This window comes from Vidua chalybeata, chromosome 20, assembly GCF_026979565.1.
Source record: "Vidua chalybeata isolate OUT-0048 chromosome 20, bVidCha1 merged haplotype, whole genome shotgun sequence".
Taxonomy (NCBI): Eukaryota; Metazoa; Chordata; class Aves; order Passeriformes; family Viduidae; genus Vidua; species Vidua chalybeata.
In genome coordinates, this window is record NC_071549.1 from 6330859 (window position 1) to 6348828 (window position 17970).

Sequence of the window (17970 nt, forward strand, 5' to 3'; positions counted from 1 at the left end):
TGGAAAAAATGCTCACAGAACTGAGCAGAGCTGGAGCAGAATTCTACACACATTGACAGATATTACTCTGGCATTTAAGAGATCTTGGAGAAGAGTCTAAAAGTGGTAAATATTGCTTTGTTTTGTTTTCACAAATAGGACTCTTTAATTTGTGCATGCCCACACACACGGTTCCTCTGTGGCACCTGTGGAACTTAAGCTCTTCCCTGTTGCAACCTCTGTGGTAATGCAGCCAGTGAACTGCCCTGAATAAAACAAAACTTTTTATTTTGCAGGGCTATTTTTAACCCAGAACAGCTCCTTGGCCCAATTCATGTAGTCCCATGAAAAGCAGCTGTGCTGGCACAGCTGTGGGGTGGGAAAATGTGGCTGGCAGGGAGGATGAGGACAGAAACTGCTGGCATTGCCCTGAAGGAAAACACAGTGAGCTGCAGCCTTTAATGTACAGATGAAAATATACACACTAGAGCTGGAAGGGACCCACAAGGATCACCCAGGCCAACCTCTGGCCTTGCACAGACACCCCAACAATCCCACCCTGTGCACCCCTGAGAGCATTGTCCAAACACTCCCGGAGCTCTGGCAGCCTCGGGGCCGTGACCATTCCCTGGGGAGCCTGGGCAGTGCCCGGCACCCTCTGGGGAAGAACCTTTTCCTAATATCCAACTTAACCCTCCCTTGACACAGCTCCTGCTCTTCCCTTGAGTCCTGTCCCTGGTCACAGAGCAGAGGTTGGTGCTGCCCCTCGGAAGGATGTTGAAGACCACAACGAGGTCTGACCTCAGTCTTCTGCAGGCTGAGCAAACCAAGTGACCCAGTCCGTTCTCATAAGGTTTTCTCTCCAGATCCTTCCCCATCTTTATAGCCTCCTCAGGCAAGGAATGGTGTGGCAGCAGGGCCAGGGAAGGGCTTGTCCCCCTGTGCTGGCACTGGTAAGGCCACATTCGAGCGCTGTGTCCCCTCAATCCAGGAAGGACATCGAGGGGCTGAAGCACGACCAGAGAAGGGAACAGAGCTGGGGGAGGATCCGGAGCACCAGGAGAGGCTGAGGGAGCCAGAAGAGCTGAGCCTGGAGAAAAGAGGGGGGAACCTTCTGGCTCTCCACAACCGCTGGAAAGGAGGTGGGAGCCAGGTGGGGGTCAGGCTCTGCTCCCAGGGAACAAGGGACAGGACGAGGGGAAACGGCCTCAAGCTGGGTCAGGGGAGGTTAAGGCTGGACATCAGGAGGAATTTCTTCCCAGAAAAGGTCATCAGACATTGGAACGGGCTGCCCAGGGATGTGGCGGAGTCACCGCGCTTGGAGGTGTCCAAGAAACGACCGGACGCGGCACTCTGGTCTGGTTAACGAGGCGGTGTCCGGTCCCGGTCGGTCTCGGTGATTGCAGCGGCGTTTCCCAGCCCCACCGATGCCGGGATTCACGCGCTGTTTGCGCCTCCCCCTCACAGCCCGCCCTCACACCGACCCCCCGCCCCGCCCGCGCGGGGAGATGACGTCACGCCTCCCCGCGTGCGGTCACGTCCGGTAGGTGAGGTCAGGGCCGGGCCGCCATTTTGAGCGGCTCCGCGGGCGGCGGCGGCCGCGGGCGGGGGAGGAGCGCGGCCCCCATGGCCGGGCAGTTCGACTCCGAGGACCGGGCGAGCTGGTACTGGGGGCGGCTGAGCCGCGCCGAGGCCGTATCGCTGCTGCAGGGGCAGCGCCACGGCACCTTCCTGGTGCGCGACTCGGGCACCATCCCCGGCGACTTCGTGCTGTCGGTGTCCGAGAGCTCCCGCGTCTCGCACTACATCGTCAACAGCCTGGGGCCGGCGGGAGCCCGGCGGGCCGGCGGCGAGGGCCCCGGGGCCCCGGGTGAGTGACCCCCAGGGCTGGCGGTGCCCGCAGCCCCGGGCAGGGCAGCCGGGGCGGCTCCGCCGGGCGCCCGGGCGGTGTTCGCAGGCGTGGAGCGCTTTGTGGTGGAATTAAGCCGTGTTCCGGAGCTGGGGCCGCTGCCCGAGCAGAGCCCACTGTCCGCACCTGCCGTCCTGTGCCACATGAAATTCAGCGTCCTGGACTTGGGCAGCCCGCGGCTCCAGCCTCGCACCTCTTTGTTTTCCTAGCCCCCTTAACGATAATTCATAGATTTTCCGTGTCATCTCGGCCGGACGGTGGTTGTGTGGAAGTGTCATCCCCAAAGTCTGACTTCTGACAAGGCAGTTTTGCGTTATCAGGGAGGCTGAGTTCGAGTTCGAGTGGTGGGAACTCTTCAGGATGTAAAGGCAATGGTTTCTTGAAATCAGATGTAAAGTTCAGTTCCTTTCCCCTTGAAAGGAGAAGTTTGATATTATTTCTCATCAACTGAACATGTAAAAATGAAAACAACACGTTTAAGTGTAACACTGAAAGTGCAGAAGGTGCTGCTTGTGCCAGAGGGAGAAGCTCTGTGAGAAGCAGAATTTTTGCTGTTTAGTCCAAGTAAACCCCAACAGTGCAGAACTCTTGGATGTGTCAGAACGTGCAGTCCAAAGGCACTGGTGTCCCTCCTGTGGGAATTAGGGAAGTTGGTGCTGGAACTGCTCGAGTTTGGATATTAATCCTTGCAAAATGATGTGGATGTGTGATTGGCATCTCTGCAAGGAGCCACTAGGTAGTTTTTAATGATAGTAAACCTGTGTAATAAGGGATTTGGTGAACTTAATTTGGCAGAAAGTAGACAGAGAGACCCTGGTGTAGGTCTGTGGGTGGAATAGGAGACCAGTGGTGGAAAGATGTAACAAGACTTGTTTTATTTTTCAGTCTCTGCACAGAGTGATTGACTAAGGAGATAATCTGAGAGAAAACAAAATTAGTGCCAGTAGGTTTGCACTGTCATACTGGGAAGCATTTCAGATTGGAAAAATGGGGAAAGTCTAAACTGATCCTGTTTATCCCAGGAACCTCCTGGAGCTGCACAGTGCACTCAGGTTACAGAGCTCCACAGGCAGAAGTTAAAGGTGGCTGAATTCAGCTGGAAGTGGAATTTATTGCTGCTGTGGGGGATCAGAATGTGGTGGGTTCCTGTTGTTCCATGTGTGTGCACAGGTTTGGTGCTGTAATTGCTGACAAGGATGGCTGGGGTTGTGTAGAGCAGAGTCAGTCACCAGCATGCTTTGTTGTGAATCCAACCTAATGGGATTTTTCAAGACAGTAAAAAACACTGGGTCATGAGTGTCTGTCACTTCTGGGCAGTTGTTTTTTGGGAAGCAACTCATCTCTGGAAAAACAGTGGCATCACTTCAGTACAGCCATCCTGACTTTTTTCTTGTGTTACATCCTAAGCTCAGTAACATTTTGTGGCATTCTGTGGGCTGGCTTTGGTTAAAATCATGAAGTACCTTGTAATTCTCTTCTGTTTTAAAAGAGTAGCTGTGTAAGCTGGTGGCACAGTAGGCTTAATATATCTGGAAAAGTATAATTATGTTTTGGTTGGTCTCTTTTTTATTTGTCCCCTGGATGTTCTGGGGAGGGGTGATGCATCACTCCTGCACTGCAGACACTCCCACGCAGATTTTAGTAATTTTAATTTAATTATGCCTCCACGCTGATACTGCTGTCTTCACATTCCAACCAAAGAAGGTGCTGGGGAGGTATATATTGAATTATACTTCAAGTGTAATTAAGGTGCTGTGTCAGAAGGAAATAAGTGGGAGGTTGTTCTGCAGTGGAAGGGAGGTGAAAACATTAGATGATTCTGTGTTTGGGTAGGGAAGCTAATGCAGTAAAAAGAGTTAAATGTTTGCAAATTGTCCTGCATGTTTATTGTGGCCAAGCTAAAACATTGGGGAAAACAAAACCATTATATTTTAGTATGGTACATTTTTTTTAACAATTTATTGTTTGGCAAAGGTGCAGGTCTCTCTGGGAAATTTGAATATTCCAGGTTGGGTTCTTGGGTTGATTTTTGTTGGGCTCTGTGTCTGTGAAATTCCTGGCTGCTCTCAGGGATAGGGGAGCCTCAGCATAGAATGAATGAGATGAGGAGCTTTGGCTTCCCTAAAAATCACAGTGTCACAGAAACATGATACTTTCTTTGATTTCTGAAGTATAAAGTAAACTTGCAAACTCTTTGTTAAATTGACCTTTTGACTGATGCTGCAGTTTCTAACTTTTTGCAGGTGATTTTTCAGCATAACAAAGAAAAAAAGAGTTGAACAAAACTTTTAATGTCTTCCTGGAATGTTTGTTAAGGATGTTAAAAAAATAGGATAAATCACTGAATTATGGGAAAGAAAAACATTCTGTTTTCAATGGAAATGGATCATTTGTGATGAAGCATCACAGTTATGGTTAAAGAAATCCCAAACACGACAAAGTGCTCCATGCAGGCATTAGCATGGTGATGGACAGCAGAGGAAATATTAAATATATCATGTGTTTGCAATGTGACATGGGGGTTTGGGTAAAAATGTGTGATATGCACTAAAAAATGCCTGAAATACCTAAAGATAGAAATGCTCTCTGTTGAGAGTGCAGCATTATAAACACAGAAGCCTTAATGTCATTAAATTTGTCTGTCTGAAGTAGGCAAATATGGCAGATAAAATGCAGAAATGGATGTTTTCGCATTTATGAGTTTTAAGAACATGGTTCTGAATGGAATGCTTCTAAATCACTTCCATTGTGACTGAACTTCCTGGAATCATAGAATCCTTTCAGAATGATACCCACACTCAGCCCTGGATGAAGTGGCTTTAGGCATGTGTGAGCAGAGTGGTTTTACTCTGATGCTTGGGTTCTAGTTTTATTTTCATTTTTATATTGAAATCAAAATATATTTAAATGCAAACTAGTTGCAACTTCTGAAAGTGCCTGTATTGGACATCTGCTGTTATCCTCTGATCTGTAAATGATGACTGTAATGGCCAGAAATGAGTCTAACTCCTGACTGCATGTTTTCCTGGTGTGCTCAGAGCTCTTCCACTCAATAGAGTTTTATGTTTTTATAGGGTGTTCATGGGATTTATTTGTTCTGCTCAGCATGAGTAGGAAGGTACTTGAGAACAAGGAAAAAAGGTGTCCCCGTGGGGGTGGGGGAAGCACAAGGGCTGGAATGTGGTGCCTCCAGAGCCCAGTCCCCATATGCTCCAGGAGGAAGTGGCTTACATCACTGGGGTGTCCTACTGGTGCCCTGTGTGATAAGAACAGCTTTTGTGGCCCTAAACACATCCTGAATTGGGAAAGGGAGCCACCCTTACAGAATAAAACTAGATGCAAAAATAAAGACCTGTATTTCTGTGAAGGAAAAGTTTTCCAAAGCTTGGGAATAAAGAGAAAATTCTCTATTAACACTAACAATTGGATTGAAGAGAGAAATGCAAACCCCCTGAGATGTCTGAGAAAGTGAGAAGTTGCTCTGTTGTTTCACCACCTGCCAATCAGCAGAATATTGGGTGGTTTATAGCCCTAATTCCCCAGGATCTGGACAATATTTAAAACATAGTTCTCCAGACAGTTGTGAGATTGCTGCCTTTATATTAATTGGTGATTAATTTAGATTAAGTTTGTAGATTTCTTGTTCTAGCTCTTCTGTATCTGCCTTGCATTTTTTTTTAAAAGAAAAGCATCAGAAGTGCACGTGGTTTTCTGGCAGTGTGGTCTTCGGGAGGGTAACATCTCTCCTTTCTGATGCTTTTCTCTCTGTCCCTTTCAAGGAGTGCATTGATCTTTCTGATCCCAGAATTTGAAGGGTCTGTGTCCTCTGGCTGTTGTTCAGCTGTGCGAAACACCTCTTAGGATCTGATTTTCCAGGATACAGTACAGTGATTTGTCACTCCTTCTCTGTACATAATGTTCCAGAGGACTTTTCTTCTTGAAGTCCAGCTTGTATTCAGGTACACTTGGCAGGTCCCTCAGGCTGTTGTGCATTAATTCAAGAGGGTGAACCTGTTCCAAAGGAAAAAAAAAGACACTCCAAAATGCCTTGTTGATCCTGGTGAAGATTGAAGATTGACCAGGCTGATGAATGCCCCTGATGAACTGCTCATTCCCTGTGACCTGTGAATCCCACATTGCTGAGACAGAGCTCAGCCCCCTGGCTGAGTCAGCCTGTAGCAGGTTTCACTGAGGTAAATTGGTGTTTTAGGCTCTCTGTTTCTGTCATGTGAAATAAGGTCCATGTCAGTGAACTTCCCTGAGACTCAGTCTCCACATGGTTGCAAAGAGCTTTGCTGCCCTGCTCTTTTTCTTTTTACTCAGATGTCAAGCCTTGATCCTTAAAGGTTCACAGCTAAAGTAGTGCTGGATATTTGCACGTGTTTCTGTCACCAGGTTGGTCTGAGACCTGATGTGTTTCCCACTTGTAGCTCTAGTGGAAGTGCAGCATTCCCAGATCCTGTTTTACACTGAGCTGTTCTGAAGTGTAGGCATGCTGCCTGTCCAGCCAGAATTCATGTCCTGTGAGCCACAGAGCTGACAATGCCACTGGGATGAAATTCCAGGGTTCTGGCCAAGTCTAGAGCTGTAAGTTGCATCTCAGCAACAAAAGTTGAGGGGGTTTTGTATCCTCTCAGCACTACACTTTGGGAGAATATGATGGACTCTTAATTCTCTTCCCATGCTGGGTTAGCCTTTCTCACTGATAATTACATTAACTTCCTTTATCTCTGGTGATGCCAGTTTGTGGGGATTTTTTTGCAGTTTTTCAAGGCTATTGCTTTTGGGTTTTGGCTCACTGTGTTTATATTAATTTCTTTAGAGAGCCTTTCAGGGCTGTTAAAGCATGCAAACGTGCATTTGCCAATGACTTAGTTCTGCTTCTTCAAATTTCCTTTAACCAGCTCCACTAATGCTCCTGTTCCTTCAGGATACTTCAGAACTCATTTCTCGGGTGTTGGTCTTATTGAATCTGCCCTTTTCTCTGTTAGAACCCCTTTCTGCTCTCCTGAAAGAACTTGTTGTAACATTAGCTTTCCATGCTGACAGTGCTACTTTGCAGGGAGTTTTGGATCACTGACAGCTTGAAAGATTCTGCTAGCTTTGTACTCCAGAGCTAAGGCTTGGGACTGTTAGATATTCCCTGCAGAGAAAACAGACTTGCAAAGTAAGCATCTCTTTCTTGCTAAAAGAGTTACTCATTAAAGTATAAATCTTTTCATCTGCACTCCCTTCCCCCAGCCTTCCCCAGTTATTCCCATAACTGATGGCATGGGGCATGGTGGAAATAGAACATCATGTGTGTGTTTTTCTCCAGCTGAGCCTGAAGTACATAAAATGAAAAAAAAAAAAAAAAAAAAGCACAGCACACAGATTGGAAATGGATATTCTGCACTTGTAGTGATGCTTGTAATGGCTTGGATGTGAACATCATCTGTATTCCAGTGTATTTGAGGTTTGGATTTATAGCTTAGGCTCCATCTGACAAACGTGGCAAAGAAGCTGCAAGATTTGAGATTAAAAGGCTGAGTCATACCTGATTTATGAAAATATATGTTTTGCTTTGCATTGCATAGAATGGAATAATTCTCTTTACTGGTACCTTGTATCAAAATGAAAAATAACTATTTGCTCATTGACATCACTTGTATGCTGATGTGCAAAGCAGTTTTCTGTAGTGTCCATGCCTTTAACCCAAGATGTTACAACAGGTAAATAATCATTATTGCAGTGTTGTTCTTTGGAAATAGATCTGAGCAGCAGAAGAGAGTTAAAAAAATAATTTCCTTGAAATGGGACCAAAATTTACTTCCTATATTTAGAGTATAAAACAGGAAAATTGTATAGGCTCCTGAGAAACCCTGATGTACTGAACATTTTCATCTGATGGGTCCATATAATACTGAAAGAAACAAAGATATTTTTATCATGATTCGGGAAGTTTGGCGATGCCAAAGAATTTATCTTTTCCTTCCTTGCCAAAATATTTTTAAAAAAAACCTGTACTCTTTATTATGATAGTGCTGCCTTTGATTGAAAATGCTCAGAAAAGCTGAATATGATGTCAAAGTGATCAAATTCAGTGTTGAAATACTTCTGTTTAAATGTATTTTTCTTCACAAATGTTTGATTTATAGTTTCAATGCTCTCTTTGACATGTTGCCTTCTCTTTTCAGGGTCGAGTCCCACCAGATTTCGAATAGGTGACCAAGAGTTTGATTCTTTGCCATCTTTACTGGAATTCTACAAAATACACTATTTGGACACTACAACTTTGATAGAACCCGTTTCGCGCTCGAGGCAGAATAGCGGGGTTATCCTCAGGCAGGAGGAGGCCGAGTATGTGCGAGCTCTCTTTGACTTTAATGGCAATGATGAGGAAGACCTCCCCTTTAAGAAAGGAGACATACTGAGAATCCGGGATAAGCCTGAAGAGCAGTGGTGGAACGCAGAAGACAGCGAAGGGAAGAGGGGAATGATACCCGTTCCTTACGTCGAGAAGTATAGACCTTCCTCTGCTTCAGTCCCCACTCTGATTGGAGGTAACCAGGATAGTTCCCACCCACAACCACTGGGTGGGCCGGAGCCAGGGCCCTATGCCCAGCCCAGCATCAACACTCCGCTCCCTAACCTTCAGAATGGCCCTATTTATGCCCGGGTTATCCAGAAGCGAGTCCCTAATGCCTACGACAAGACAGCCTTGGCTTTGGAGGTACATAATGGGCAAAACTTAGAAGGAAGAGATCTGTTCAAGGGATTTCCCTTTCGCTCATGTGGTAGTTTTGGAGGAATGAGAAAGGGAAAAGCTTTGTAATACTGGTTTTATGTCATGATTAATAAGTTATGGATAAAATGAGTGACTTGAGTCACTTGTAAATTAGATTATTGTTGATTATTATTAGGTTACTGAACCAGTATTGTGTCTGTTGTCAATCATCACTAACATAAGTGTTTCCCCATCCATGTTTTCAGTTCTGAAATGTTTATTTTGGGGGGAGGGAGAGGGAGCAGCTCATAAATTGTGTGTCTGAACCTGTGTTTGCTGTTGTGTGCCTCACCACAATCTATACAAGGTGTGCTGGGTTGTTTGTTGGTTTGTGTTGTGTTGGGTATTTTTTCTCCCCAATGTGTCAGCAGTTTTAAAGCAATCAGTGGAAACATTGGTACACTTGGAAAGTATCTGGACTGAGATGATGATCACACATAGAATTTAATTGTAACATCACCTCACAGATTACTTTGGGTTTAGGTTTCAGGCAGGAGCATTTTATAATTTACACCACAGTTTGTTAGGTCTGGTATAAAGCAGTGATTGATGGAGCAGGGTTTGTAGTAAAGCACTGAGTTTTCCCCAGGTTGATTCACTTCCTGACAGGATCAAGCAATTGCACAGGCCCTTTTTGATTTGTCGTTTTTCCTCTTAAAAAGGTGGCTGGAGTGCTCTATCTTTCCACATCAGATAGTTCTCCCCCAAGTTACATTTGAGGAGATTGAGACTAAGGTATTCCCTGTGGCAGACCTTTGCCTTAGGATATGTAAATTGTATCCTTTAATCTAGGCTTTCTTTGAGCTAGAGGCTCTGGAATTTCCTGATACCTAATTGACTTCCTGTTTATATAACATTTTAAGTACTTGGGAAAAAAACAGTTTCTGTGCTGAGTCAGAGCATCTCCTCTCCACTCTCAAATACTTTGTGTAATTGTGCATAGCACAAAAGGCACTCCAGGACTTCAGTGATCTGGCAGTGATCTGATTCAGTGTAGGTGTGTGTCTGGTGCAGAACTGGGAGATGCAGCACATGCTGCAGATTGATAACTGATGTACAGCCAGGCAGATGTGAAATCTTTCCCATGTAGGTAGTAAATATACTCTGAGAGTTATAGGCAGTAAATATACTCTGAGTTGCTACACATTCTGTTATAGGTCTGAATGTCTTTGGGATGAGAAGCAGGTAGAGAAATTTATGTAAACTCACCAGATTTTGAGGAAATGTGAGGATTTTTACCCTTCAAACTTTCATAAAGGTTAAAATGCTGTCTCTTTCCCTCTCTTTCTCACCCTTTCCACCCAGTTATCTCCTGGAGCTTGGGAATATTCCTGAATGCAGGCTGTTGTAATTACCAGATGTTAGATTGGTTTTCAGCCTCTGGATACTGTTGTGGCATATTTAGCAAAACCTTTTGGTTTTCTTTCTAAATTTTGCATTCTCTTAAGCTTTAACTTCACACTTTATTCCACTAAAGAACCCCACACTGCTGCCCAGTGCAGGATTTGGGAGCATGGAGTGAAATAGGGAGAGTGAGGAAATGCTGCTAATCCAGGCCATAAGCAACTTAGAGTGAAAGGAAACACTGTCCACGCTGGAGAACAGCTTGTGGGTGCCAGGGCTGATCTGAGGTTAGTTCAATCCTCTTCACCACAACTCACATGATCTGGCAAGAGGGCTGTGCTGTAGGAAGAGCAGTTTTGTGGGTAACACCTCTCTTTTCTGATCTACCTTACACCTCTAGAGTCTTTTACAAACTGATGGGAAAGGCTGAGGAGCTGAAGTGTTTGGGAGGAACAGCTGAGAAGTGTCAGCTCAGCTTGGCTGTGTGACCACAGGAGATTTCTGGTGTCCAGAAATGGCCTTTGTGGGCCTCATAAAACAACTTCTATTTATCATTTGACACCCTGGCCTTCTTGGTTAGGGTGTTAGATCCTTGTCTTGCTCTCCATTTAAGAAATGCAATAGCAGTGGTGGTTCTTCATTCTCTATGTAATATTGCAAACATTTTGTTTTAAAAAGTGAGCCATTTATCACTGCTTCTAGCGGCCTTCAAAGCTTTGCAGCTTTTATCACTTCCAATCACAATGTTACTGAGTTGCTTTCAATGTCTGTACAGGAAAAAAAGCAATATGCGCTTCATTTTCTCCCAAGTTTTTCTTCATCCTGTCTATCAAAGTGCTGTTTCTTGTCGTCTCCTTTCTCCACGTTCCCTTTCACTTCATGGTGTTTCTTCTCTGTTTATTTAGAGATCTCTTTCTTAGATAACTTAGTAGAGAGCATTATGTAAATCTTAGCAGACCATTTTTGCCCAGACCTCTTTATAAATAAGCAAGTGGGATTCTTTCCAAATGAAAACTCTTATCCTTAAATCTGGCAATATTCATGGGAGGGGGTGGATCCCACTGTTTCTCTTAGAAAAATAGATTCTTAACATCAAACAGTCTTTGCCCAAACTGCAAACAGAATATCTGTGCTGTTCTGTTATTTTAAGCCTGACATGCTTTTGAAGAGTTCAGGGAAGGACGATCAGAACAGGTGATGTTCTAATAAAGTCTGTGCTCTATTATGGAAAAAAGATTCAGCAGGAGAAGTTAACATTTATTTTGCATGTAACTGGACCAATGCAAGGAGTATTCAGTCTATTTTAAGAGAAACTAGATGAGGAAAAGGGAAGATCTGTGTGGTGAATGACTCTGAGATCGATGGATTTATTTTTTTTCTTTGTAACAGTAGCAGAACTCTGCCACCTTGACCTCACCAAAGAGGAGTACTTGGAATAAAACCACAGCATACAGAAGTCTTCACTTGAACCTTCAGTTTTGCTTTGAAGCATATGGGGTATATTTAGTTTTAAAACTTCTGATGAAGACTGAGACAAACCTGGCTTTCTAGCAGGGTACAGTGTTGTTCCTGAGGTGCTGTGCTTGGTGGGATGATGCACTATGGACTAACGTTGCCATAAATCAATGCTGAAAGCGAGGAGAATTCAGAGACAACATCCACTCCTAGCCTAAAGCTTTTAAAACTTCAGCACTTGTAATAATAACCAATTTTTGGAAAGGTTCTCTATATTGTCTTCAGGAGAGTGGTTGAACTATAGCTTGCTAGGCAGAGGTTTGAAGCAGATCTAGAAAGATCTTTCAGTTACTCAGGGTCTAATGGTGCCATTTTATTAAGGCAGCATTTGTGAAATTGTCCATGCTTGCTTAAAGTTAGTCTTGCTTTGACAGATGTAAATATATACAGATAGATATGTAAGAAGAATGAGAATGTTTATATATAGAAATGAAATGGGAATAAAAACAGTGTGTCTGCTAAATGAAATTACTGGCAAAAAAAAAGGAATATTTGATCTCAGAGGTCTGTCCTCAGTTAACAATTACTGAAAAGCAGCTTTCAAGTGTAGCTCTGTATAGTAAGGGGAATTCATAATTGAGTCCCTTGGCTGCAGTGACCCTGAAACAGCCCTGGAAACCAAAAACCAGCTACAGGAGTTTCACAAGCATCCCATACTGTACCTCAGTGTCATTGCTCTGTTGAACCCACCTTTTGCAGGTGAGTTTATTTTAAGGCATCCAAGATAAACCCTAATAAACACTAATTAGGGTGTGATAGAAGAACAGAGGCCAACAGTCTTAAGACAGCAAAGTTAAGTGTCAGTCGTGTTTTTCCCTTCCCAGTGGGTTGGAGGTTAAACACTGTTCTGGTGAAGGCTGGTCTGTAGATTATACCCAGGTCTGAAGCAGTCTGAAGTTATCTGGGACATTGTTCTGGTCATGGCTGTGATTAGGAAATCAGATTTTCCACTTCTAGTATTGTCACATTGAATTTATCCTTGTTAAATTATAGCTGATGTATTGTTTCGGTCAGCGGAGTATTTTTGTTGGTACAACCCCCCAGTGGTTATTAGCAGTAGCAAAATTATACAAACTGCATGATTAAATTCCTAAAGAGCTGAAGCTTGCATTCAGAACTAGAAGAAGGCTTCCTTTTTGCCTGTAGCTAATACATAAGAGGATTTTCTTCAAAATATGATTCATTAAAATGTCTATACTAATGACTACAAAAGGCAAAAATAAAGCTACAGCAAGAATCCCAATGGGCCTCTCATTACCAGATAAGTAATCATGAGAGGTATGGGAAGCTTAATTAAATGTCCATGAAAGGGATTGAATTTATGAACTGTTAAAAGCTGTTCTGGCAAAAGATTTCAAGTGATTAAAACCTGTAAAGTTAATGGAGATTGGTAACATCTGAAATTGTTTTCCTTGTTCTTTGTTGGCTGCCTAGAAAGTGCAAATAATGAGGTTGTGTTTTGGATGGATTTGGAACACAGTGATGAGCATCTGTGTAAACTATAACTATATTCACTGAATTTCTGGATGAAATGCAGCGAGTCCTTTTGCCACACCTTCAGAGTTTATTTACAGTATTAGTGAAAGAAAATAGAGTCTATCTATCCCAAAAGCATCCTCCATCTGTGATGTGGGAAGAACTCTAAAAACCGTTGCACGTTACTCATAAATCAGATTATTGATAAAATTCTGCAGAGGGGTAGAAATGGATAGACAGCTTTTCAGTGGTCATTCATTAACTCTCCAGTTAGTGTCTTTACAATATAAATTGTGTTTCCTCAGGTTGTGTAAGTGCCACTTAATTAAAGTACCCTTAAATATGAAACAGAGTTGGGGACTGATCAGACCTAGACTTGTGTCCTGATTTGAACTACCTGCACAGCCCTGAGAAGTGCCTGCTGTGCAGTTTGTCCCCGTGTCACAGGGGGATGACAGATGATGCCTTTGGATTTGGTGCTGGCAATGTTAGGGTGGAGATTAGAATAGGAGATGTATTCCTGGGCAAGCAGGAGAAGGCATCAGTTGTCTTTACTGTTCCCATGAGTGCTGGACTTGGCAGTGCTGAGTTAATGGTTGGACTCAGTGACCCTGAAGATTTTTTCCAACCTAAACAATTCCGTGATTCAGTGGGATTTATTTCTCTGAGAAATCCATGCTGGGAAAGACTGCAATGCCATCTGGCTTTGCCTTTGGTAGTGGCTGAGTGTGGATGCCCAGAGCAAGAACAGAGCAGCTTTACAGCAGTTCTTATACACTTCTTATAATCTGTGAAGAGAGAGAGAGATCCTTCACTTTCCACAAATTGAAAAGTGGAATTTCAAAACTAAGGAGCAGTTGAGCTTGCAGATTAGTGTCCACTTGGTCCAGGTGCAAGCCTTCCTTGCTTCATGAGGCTCTGGATGGAGTCCCAGCGGCATGCAGGCTTCTGTCAGCCCAGCAAGGCACATTTATCAGGATAGCACCTGATGGTAGGTCCCAAGAGCACTTGGAAAGATTGGTTTTGGATTGCTGGCTCTTCAGTTCAGGTAGTTCTCACCTGATCTAGATACATTTCTTTATATACTTTGTTGGAGTGAATGGCAATGGGGGCAGGCTGGTGTCTCAGACACTGTCAGAACTAAAGCTGCTTTTTATAGATGTGTATCTGGTGCACGTGGGTGACAGCACACCAAGGGAGGGGTGGCAGCTCATCCTGCCCGTTTCTGGTTTGTAATGTGTGTATTTCTTTCCCCACAGGTCGGTGAGCTGGTAAAGGTCACAAAGATTAACATGAGTGGTCAGTGGGAAGGAGAATGTAACGGCAGACGTGGTCACTTTCCATTCACACACGTCCGTCTGCTGGATCAACAGAATCCTGACGAGGACTTCAGCTGAGTGTGGCTCAACAGTTGCTCTTACAGATGGGAACAGTCTCAACTTGTTTTTATTGCAGATGCCATCAAGACTAAGCTCGGACCGACGGTATTATATACAAGCGGTATTGCTTGGATAAGCATTCTGATAACCTGCAAACCCCTGGGACTCAACACCACCATTCCTTAAGCAAGGGTCATGTAATTCAGGGTACGACAGTAGATAACTCGTGTGTCCAGTGGCAGAACTAGGCTATGATTATAGGTTGTAATGCCTGCTTATGTCCACGTGCACGGCAGCCTGGACCTTGCCAGCAGCAGCAGCAGCTGGAGAAGGCAGTGCTGTAGATGTTCAGAGAACATTTATAGCTCTCTCCGGGCCCATTGCTTACGTTGCTTCTTCCTCAGGCAATGAAGATCAACCGTAGACAATTCAATACCTTGATAGAAATTTCACAGATTTATCCTGGAGCTCTCTCCACGTTTTTTGCCATCCTGGGTTCTCTGTCCTAGAAAGGCTCCGCAGTGCCCTGCATGGTCAGTTAGCTGTGCACAGCACAGACTGATGCAGGGCCCGTTGGGGACAGCCTTATGATTTACAGATCCTTACCATTTTCATGGTAAATGACAGATCCAATCAACCTCAGAATTCTAGAAGCTTGTGGACACTAGATTGATTTCTTCAGTACTGTTGATGCTTCAAACATAGCAGCTGATTTTAATTTAAGATTTTTATTAACACACAGTATCTCCTTTTATCCACAAATACAAGGCTTATGGAAGTGTAAACCTCCATATCAGTGCTGAAAAATACATGCATAGCACTTTAATACATAGCTTTAAAGCAGTGTTTGATTCACTAAATATACTAAAATATTGACACTGCTTTCCAATAAAATTAAATTGTGTAGAGCTAGTTTAATTTTTCTAGAATTCTTCAATATTGTACAATACTGTTACAGTACAAATCAGTGTCAAACACAGTGAACTGACAAACCAAATATTTAGTTTTATTTTAAAGACACTCTGGGGACTCTTCTTGTTTAATTCCCATCTGTAAAATATTTGATAGTGAATTCGTGAGGATTTTATTTTTAATAAACTAATGGAAAATAATCGTGTGCTTCTGGATTGATTCTCAAAAGGCATAATAGAGTAAATATGGCTTCCTAGCTCATGATGAAAATCAGTGCATTGAGTAGGCAGTATTATGCACTGCTTGATGGTTGTTTTTTAGTCTGTTCTTCTAATTATCTGGTTTTCTCTAATATAAATCAGAATGGATTTAGTAAGTTTTGTAAACTGAAATTAAACACTGAAGTAACTCTCCCTTGCCTGTACCCTGGGTTCTTTTCCAAGCACAGCACTCTGGTGACCAAACTAAATTTTGTAACTTTGACTACAGTATAATCCATGCAGAAGGGTTTTTCTAGATAGTATCAAACTGAAACTGTTGGGTTTGGTTGGTTCAGACCCGTGTGACCCCAATGGCTCATGGGTTGCACGTGCTGCAAAGGCCTTTGCTGCAAGGCACCAACCGTACAACCATACTGGTAACACTTTACCTCAGAACTCTGTAACATGCTGGAAATTATAATATTTCTGTTCTATTTAAGTACTAGTTGTTTTACTTCAAAACTAATCCATCAGCAAGTCTGAGTAATGTTCAGGTTATGGGCACTCATTAATTCTGTGGACTAACGTTAATCACACTTGTCCATCACCAGTCTCATGAGCACTACTGAGGATTATTATCAAAAACTGACAGCAGGGACAGTGGGGTAAGAATGGAAACAAGGAATTGCAGCTCTGTTCTACCTTGGATTGCTATTCTGGTTAGGGTGACATGCCAGTGATTGTGGGAGCTCTTCTAGTTTAGTACAAAATTTACTTTGAGGGGAAAAAATGCGAAACTAACTCTAGGTTCTGTAACTCATCAGGTTCTTTAAGGCTGATTTGTGTTTTTCCTCTGATTTTGATATTCACTGTAACTGTTTGGGGGGGTTTGTTCAATAGCTGCACTCTAAATAACAGACTTAATACTGAGTTTTTCAGTTGCCCATATATGTTTCTTTTGCAATACCTGAAGAAAAATATAAGCATAATAAACAGTGTGTCCTTAGAGTGACACTGTTCTGAAGTATTTTTGCCAACTGCAGTTAATGAAAGCCCATATATTTGTACTTTTCCAATCAGGAATTCATATACCAAAAGATCATTTTTCTGGAAGTTTTATTATGCAAACCTTGCCTTTTTAATATGAAAGACATGAATTGAATTAACTAGCAAGTACCCTGCAAACTTTGTAGATGTGGTTTTGTTAAGACTGTATAAATTGTGAATATTTGTACACTTTGAAAGAGCAAAATAAAGAAACTAGAGGAGTCTTAATAGCTGCTGTTACACTAGAATCTCAAGTTCTTGTCAAGCAGTTTTTTTTAGCTGACTGATACATTAATGCAACTGTTTTCCACTCTTCAGTTCTAAGCTGAAATGTGATTTTGTTTCATAGGTGATAGAAAGGAGTATGAATTTGGACAAAATAGAGATTTCAACTTGCCAGGCTCTTCAAGGCAAATAGGTAGAACCTATGTCCATGAACATGTAAATGAAATCCTTTTGTGGCCTTTGTTTATCCTCTTCTATTTGTTCCCTCCCTTCTCCCCGATGCGTGCAAAAAAATCATCGCTCAGAATGTTGGTCACAATCTTTTGTCTCTTCCTTGGCTGTGGTTTTGGTCTCTTGTGCATAGGCAGGTGTTAGAACTAGAATAATCATTTCTAGAAATACACCATGAAAGCAGAATGCTCAATTACACTGTGTTCTTCTGGTGCATTTACACGTTATATCACACTAAAAAGTACAACTGGCTGCTATGGTTTTTTAATATATATTTCATTTTGGTAAGCCCCAGCCTTTTTACTAATATATGACCTGGTTAAATCTTGTTAATCTGTTTGAATTGTATTTGTTAATAATGCAAATATTTCTAATCATCTTTAAGAGTAAAACACTTCCTTTTTGTTAATGGTTTTGGGGAAGGATTCTAACCAAACCTGTTTGAAGAAAAATATGAACATGTGCCATTGTATTATAACACTATCCACTTTCTTGACAGTTAAAGTCCTTTTTTATTTTTTTGTAGCATGTAATGTATATGTTCATAGTACGTGAAGTAAATAAAAGTATAGCCAAAACTTTGACTCAGTCATTCTCAATCAGTTTTTGGAGTACTTGCATTTAATAATTAAAAATAGAGGGAGTATGGCCATTTTTAATTGGCCATGTTAGTATGAAAATAATTAAACACAGCACTACAGAAGTAAGACAAACCAAGGTAACTAAGTTAACTTATCAAACAATAAAATATGGCTTTTTTTTGAAAGAAGGTGACTTTCTGTAATTAAATGAGTCTAGGGGTTGGGGGAAATACATATTCTCATTTAAAAAATAAAAAAACTTGTGAGGAATGTTAAGATGAGATTTTGTAGCTCTTGCTCTCAATTCTACCTGCACAAGTTTGTCAGGGAATAATCTGGGGATTGTTTGGATGGGGTGTTCAGGAAGATAGAAAGCTGTTTATATATTCTTAGAAATATCAGTGAG

General features: G+C 42.5%; 1 protein-coding gene across 7 annotated transcripts; it reads left to right on the forward strand.

The window, feature by feature from the left end:
• The first annotated feature begins 1542 nt into the window (after window positions 1-1542).
• Window positions 1543-17567, forward strand: CRK (CRK proto-oncogene, adaptor protein). Of its 7 annotated transcripts, XR_008434303.1 has the most exons (5): window positions 1543-1849; window positions 8065-8600; window positions 11391-11553; window positions 12109-12212; window positions 14249-14286. XR_008434303.1 is itself a non-coding variant. In XM_053961042.1 (4 exons), exons 1-4 carry the CDS (start codon window positions 1606-1608, stop codon window positions 14384-14386), a joined length of 1023 nt encoding a protein of 340 aa, XP_053817017.1. In that variant the 5' UTR covers window positions 1543-1605; the 3' UTR covers window positions 14387-17567. The 7 variants fall into 7 exon arrangements, 6 of the variants coding, with proteins under 6 accessions (XP_053817017.1, XP_053817018.1, XP_053817020.1 ...); XM_053961042.1 differs by lacking the exon at window positions 12109-12212 and having other exon boundaries at window positions 11391-11495; window positions 14249-17567; XM_053961043.1 differs by lacking the exon at window positions 12109-12212 and having other exon boundaries at window positions 14249-14287.
• The last annotated feature ends 403 nt before the right edge of the window (window positions 17568-17970 follow it).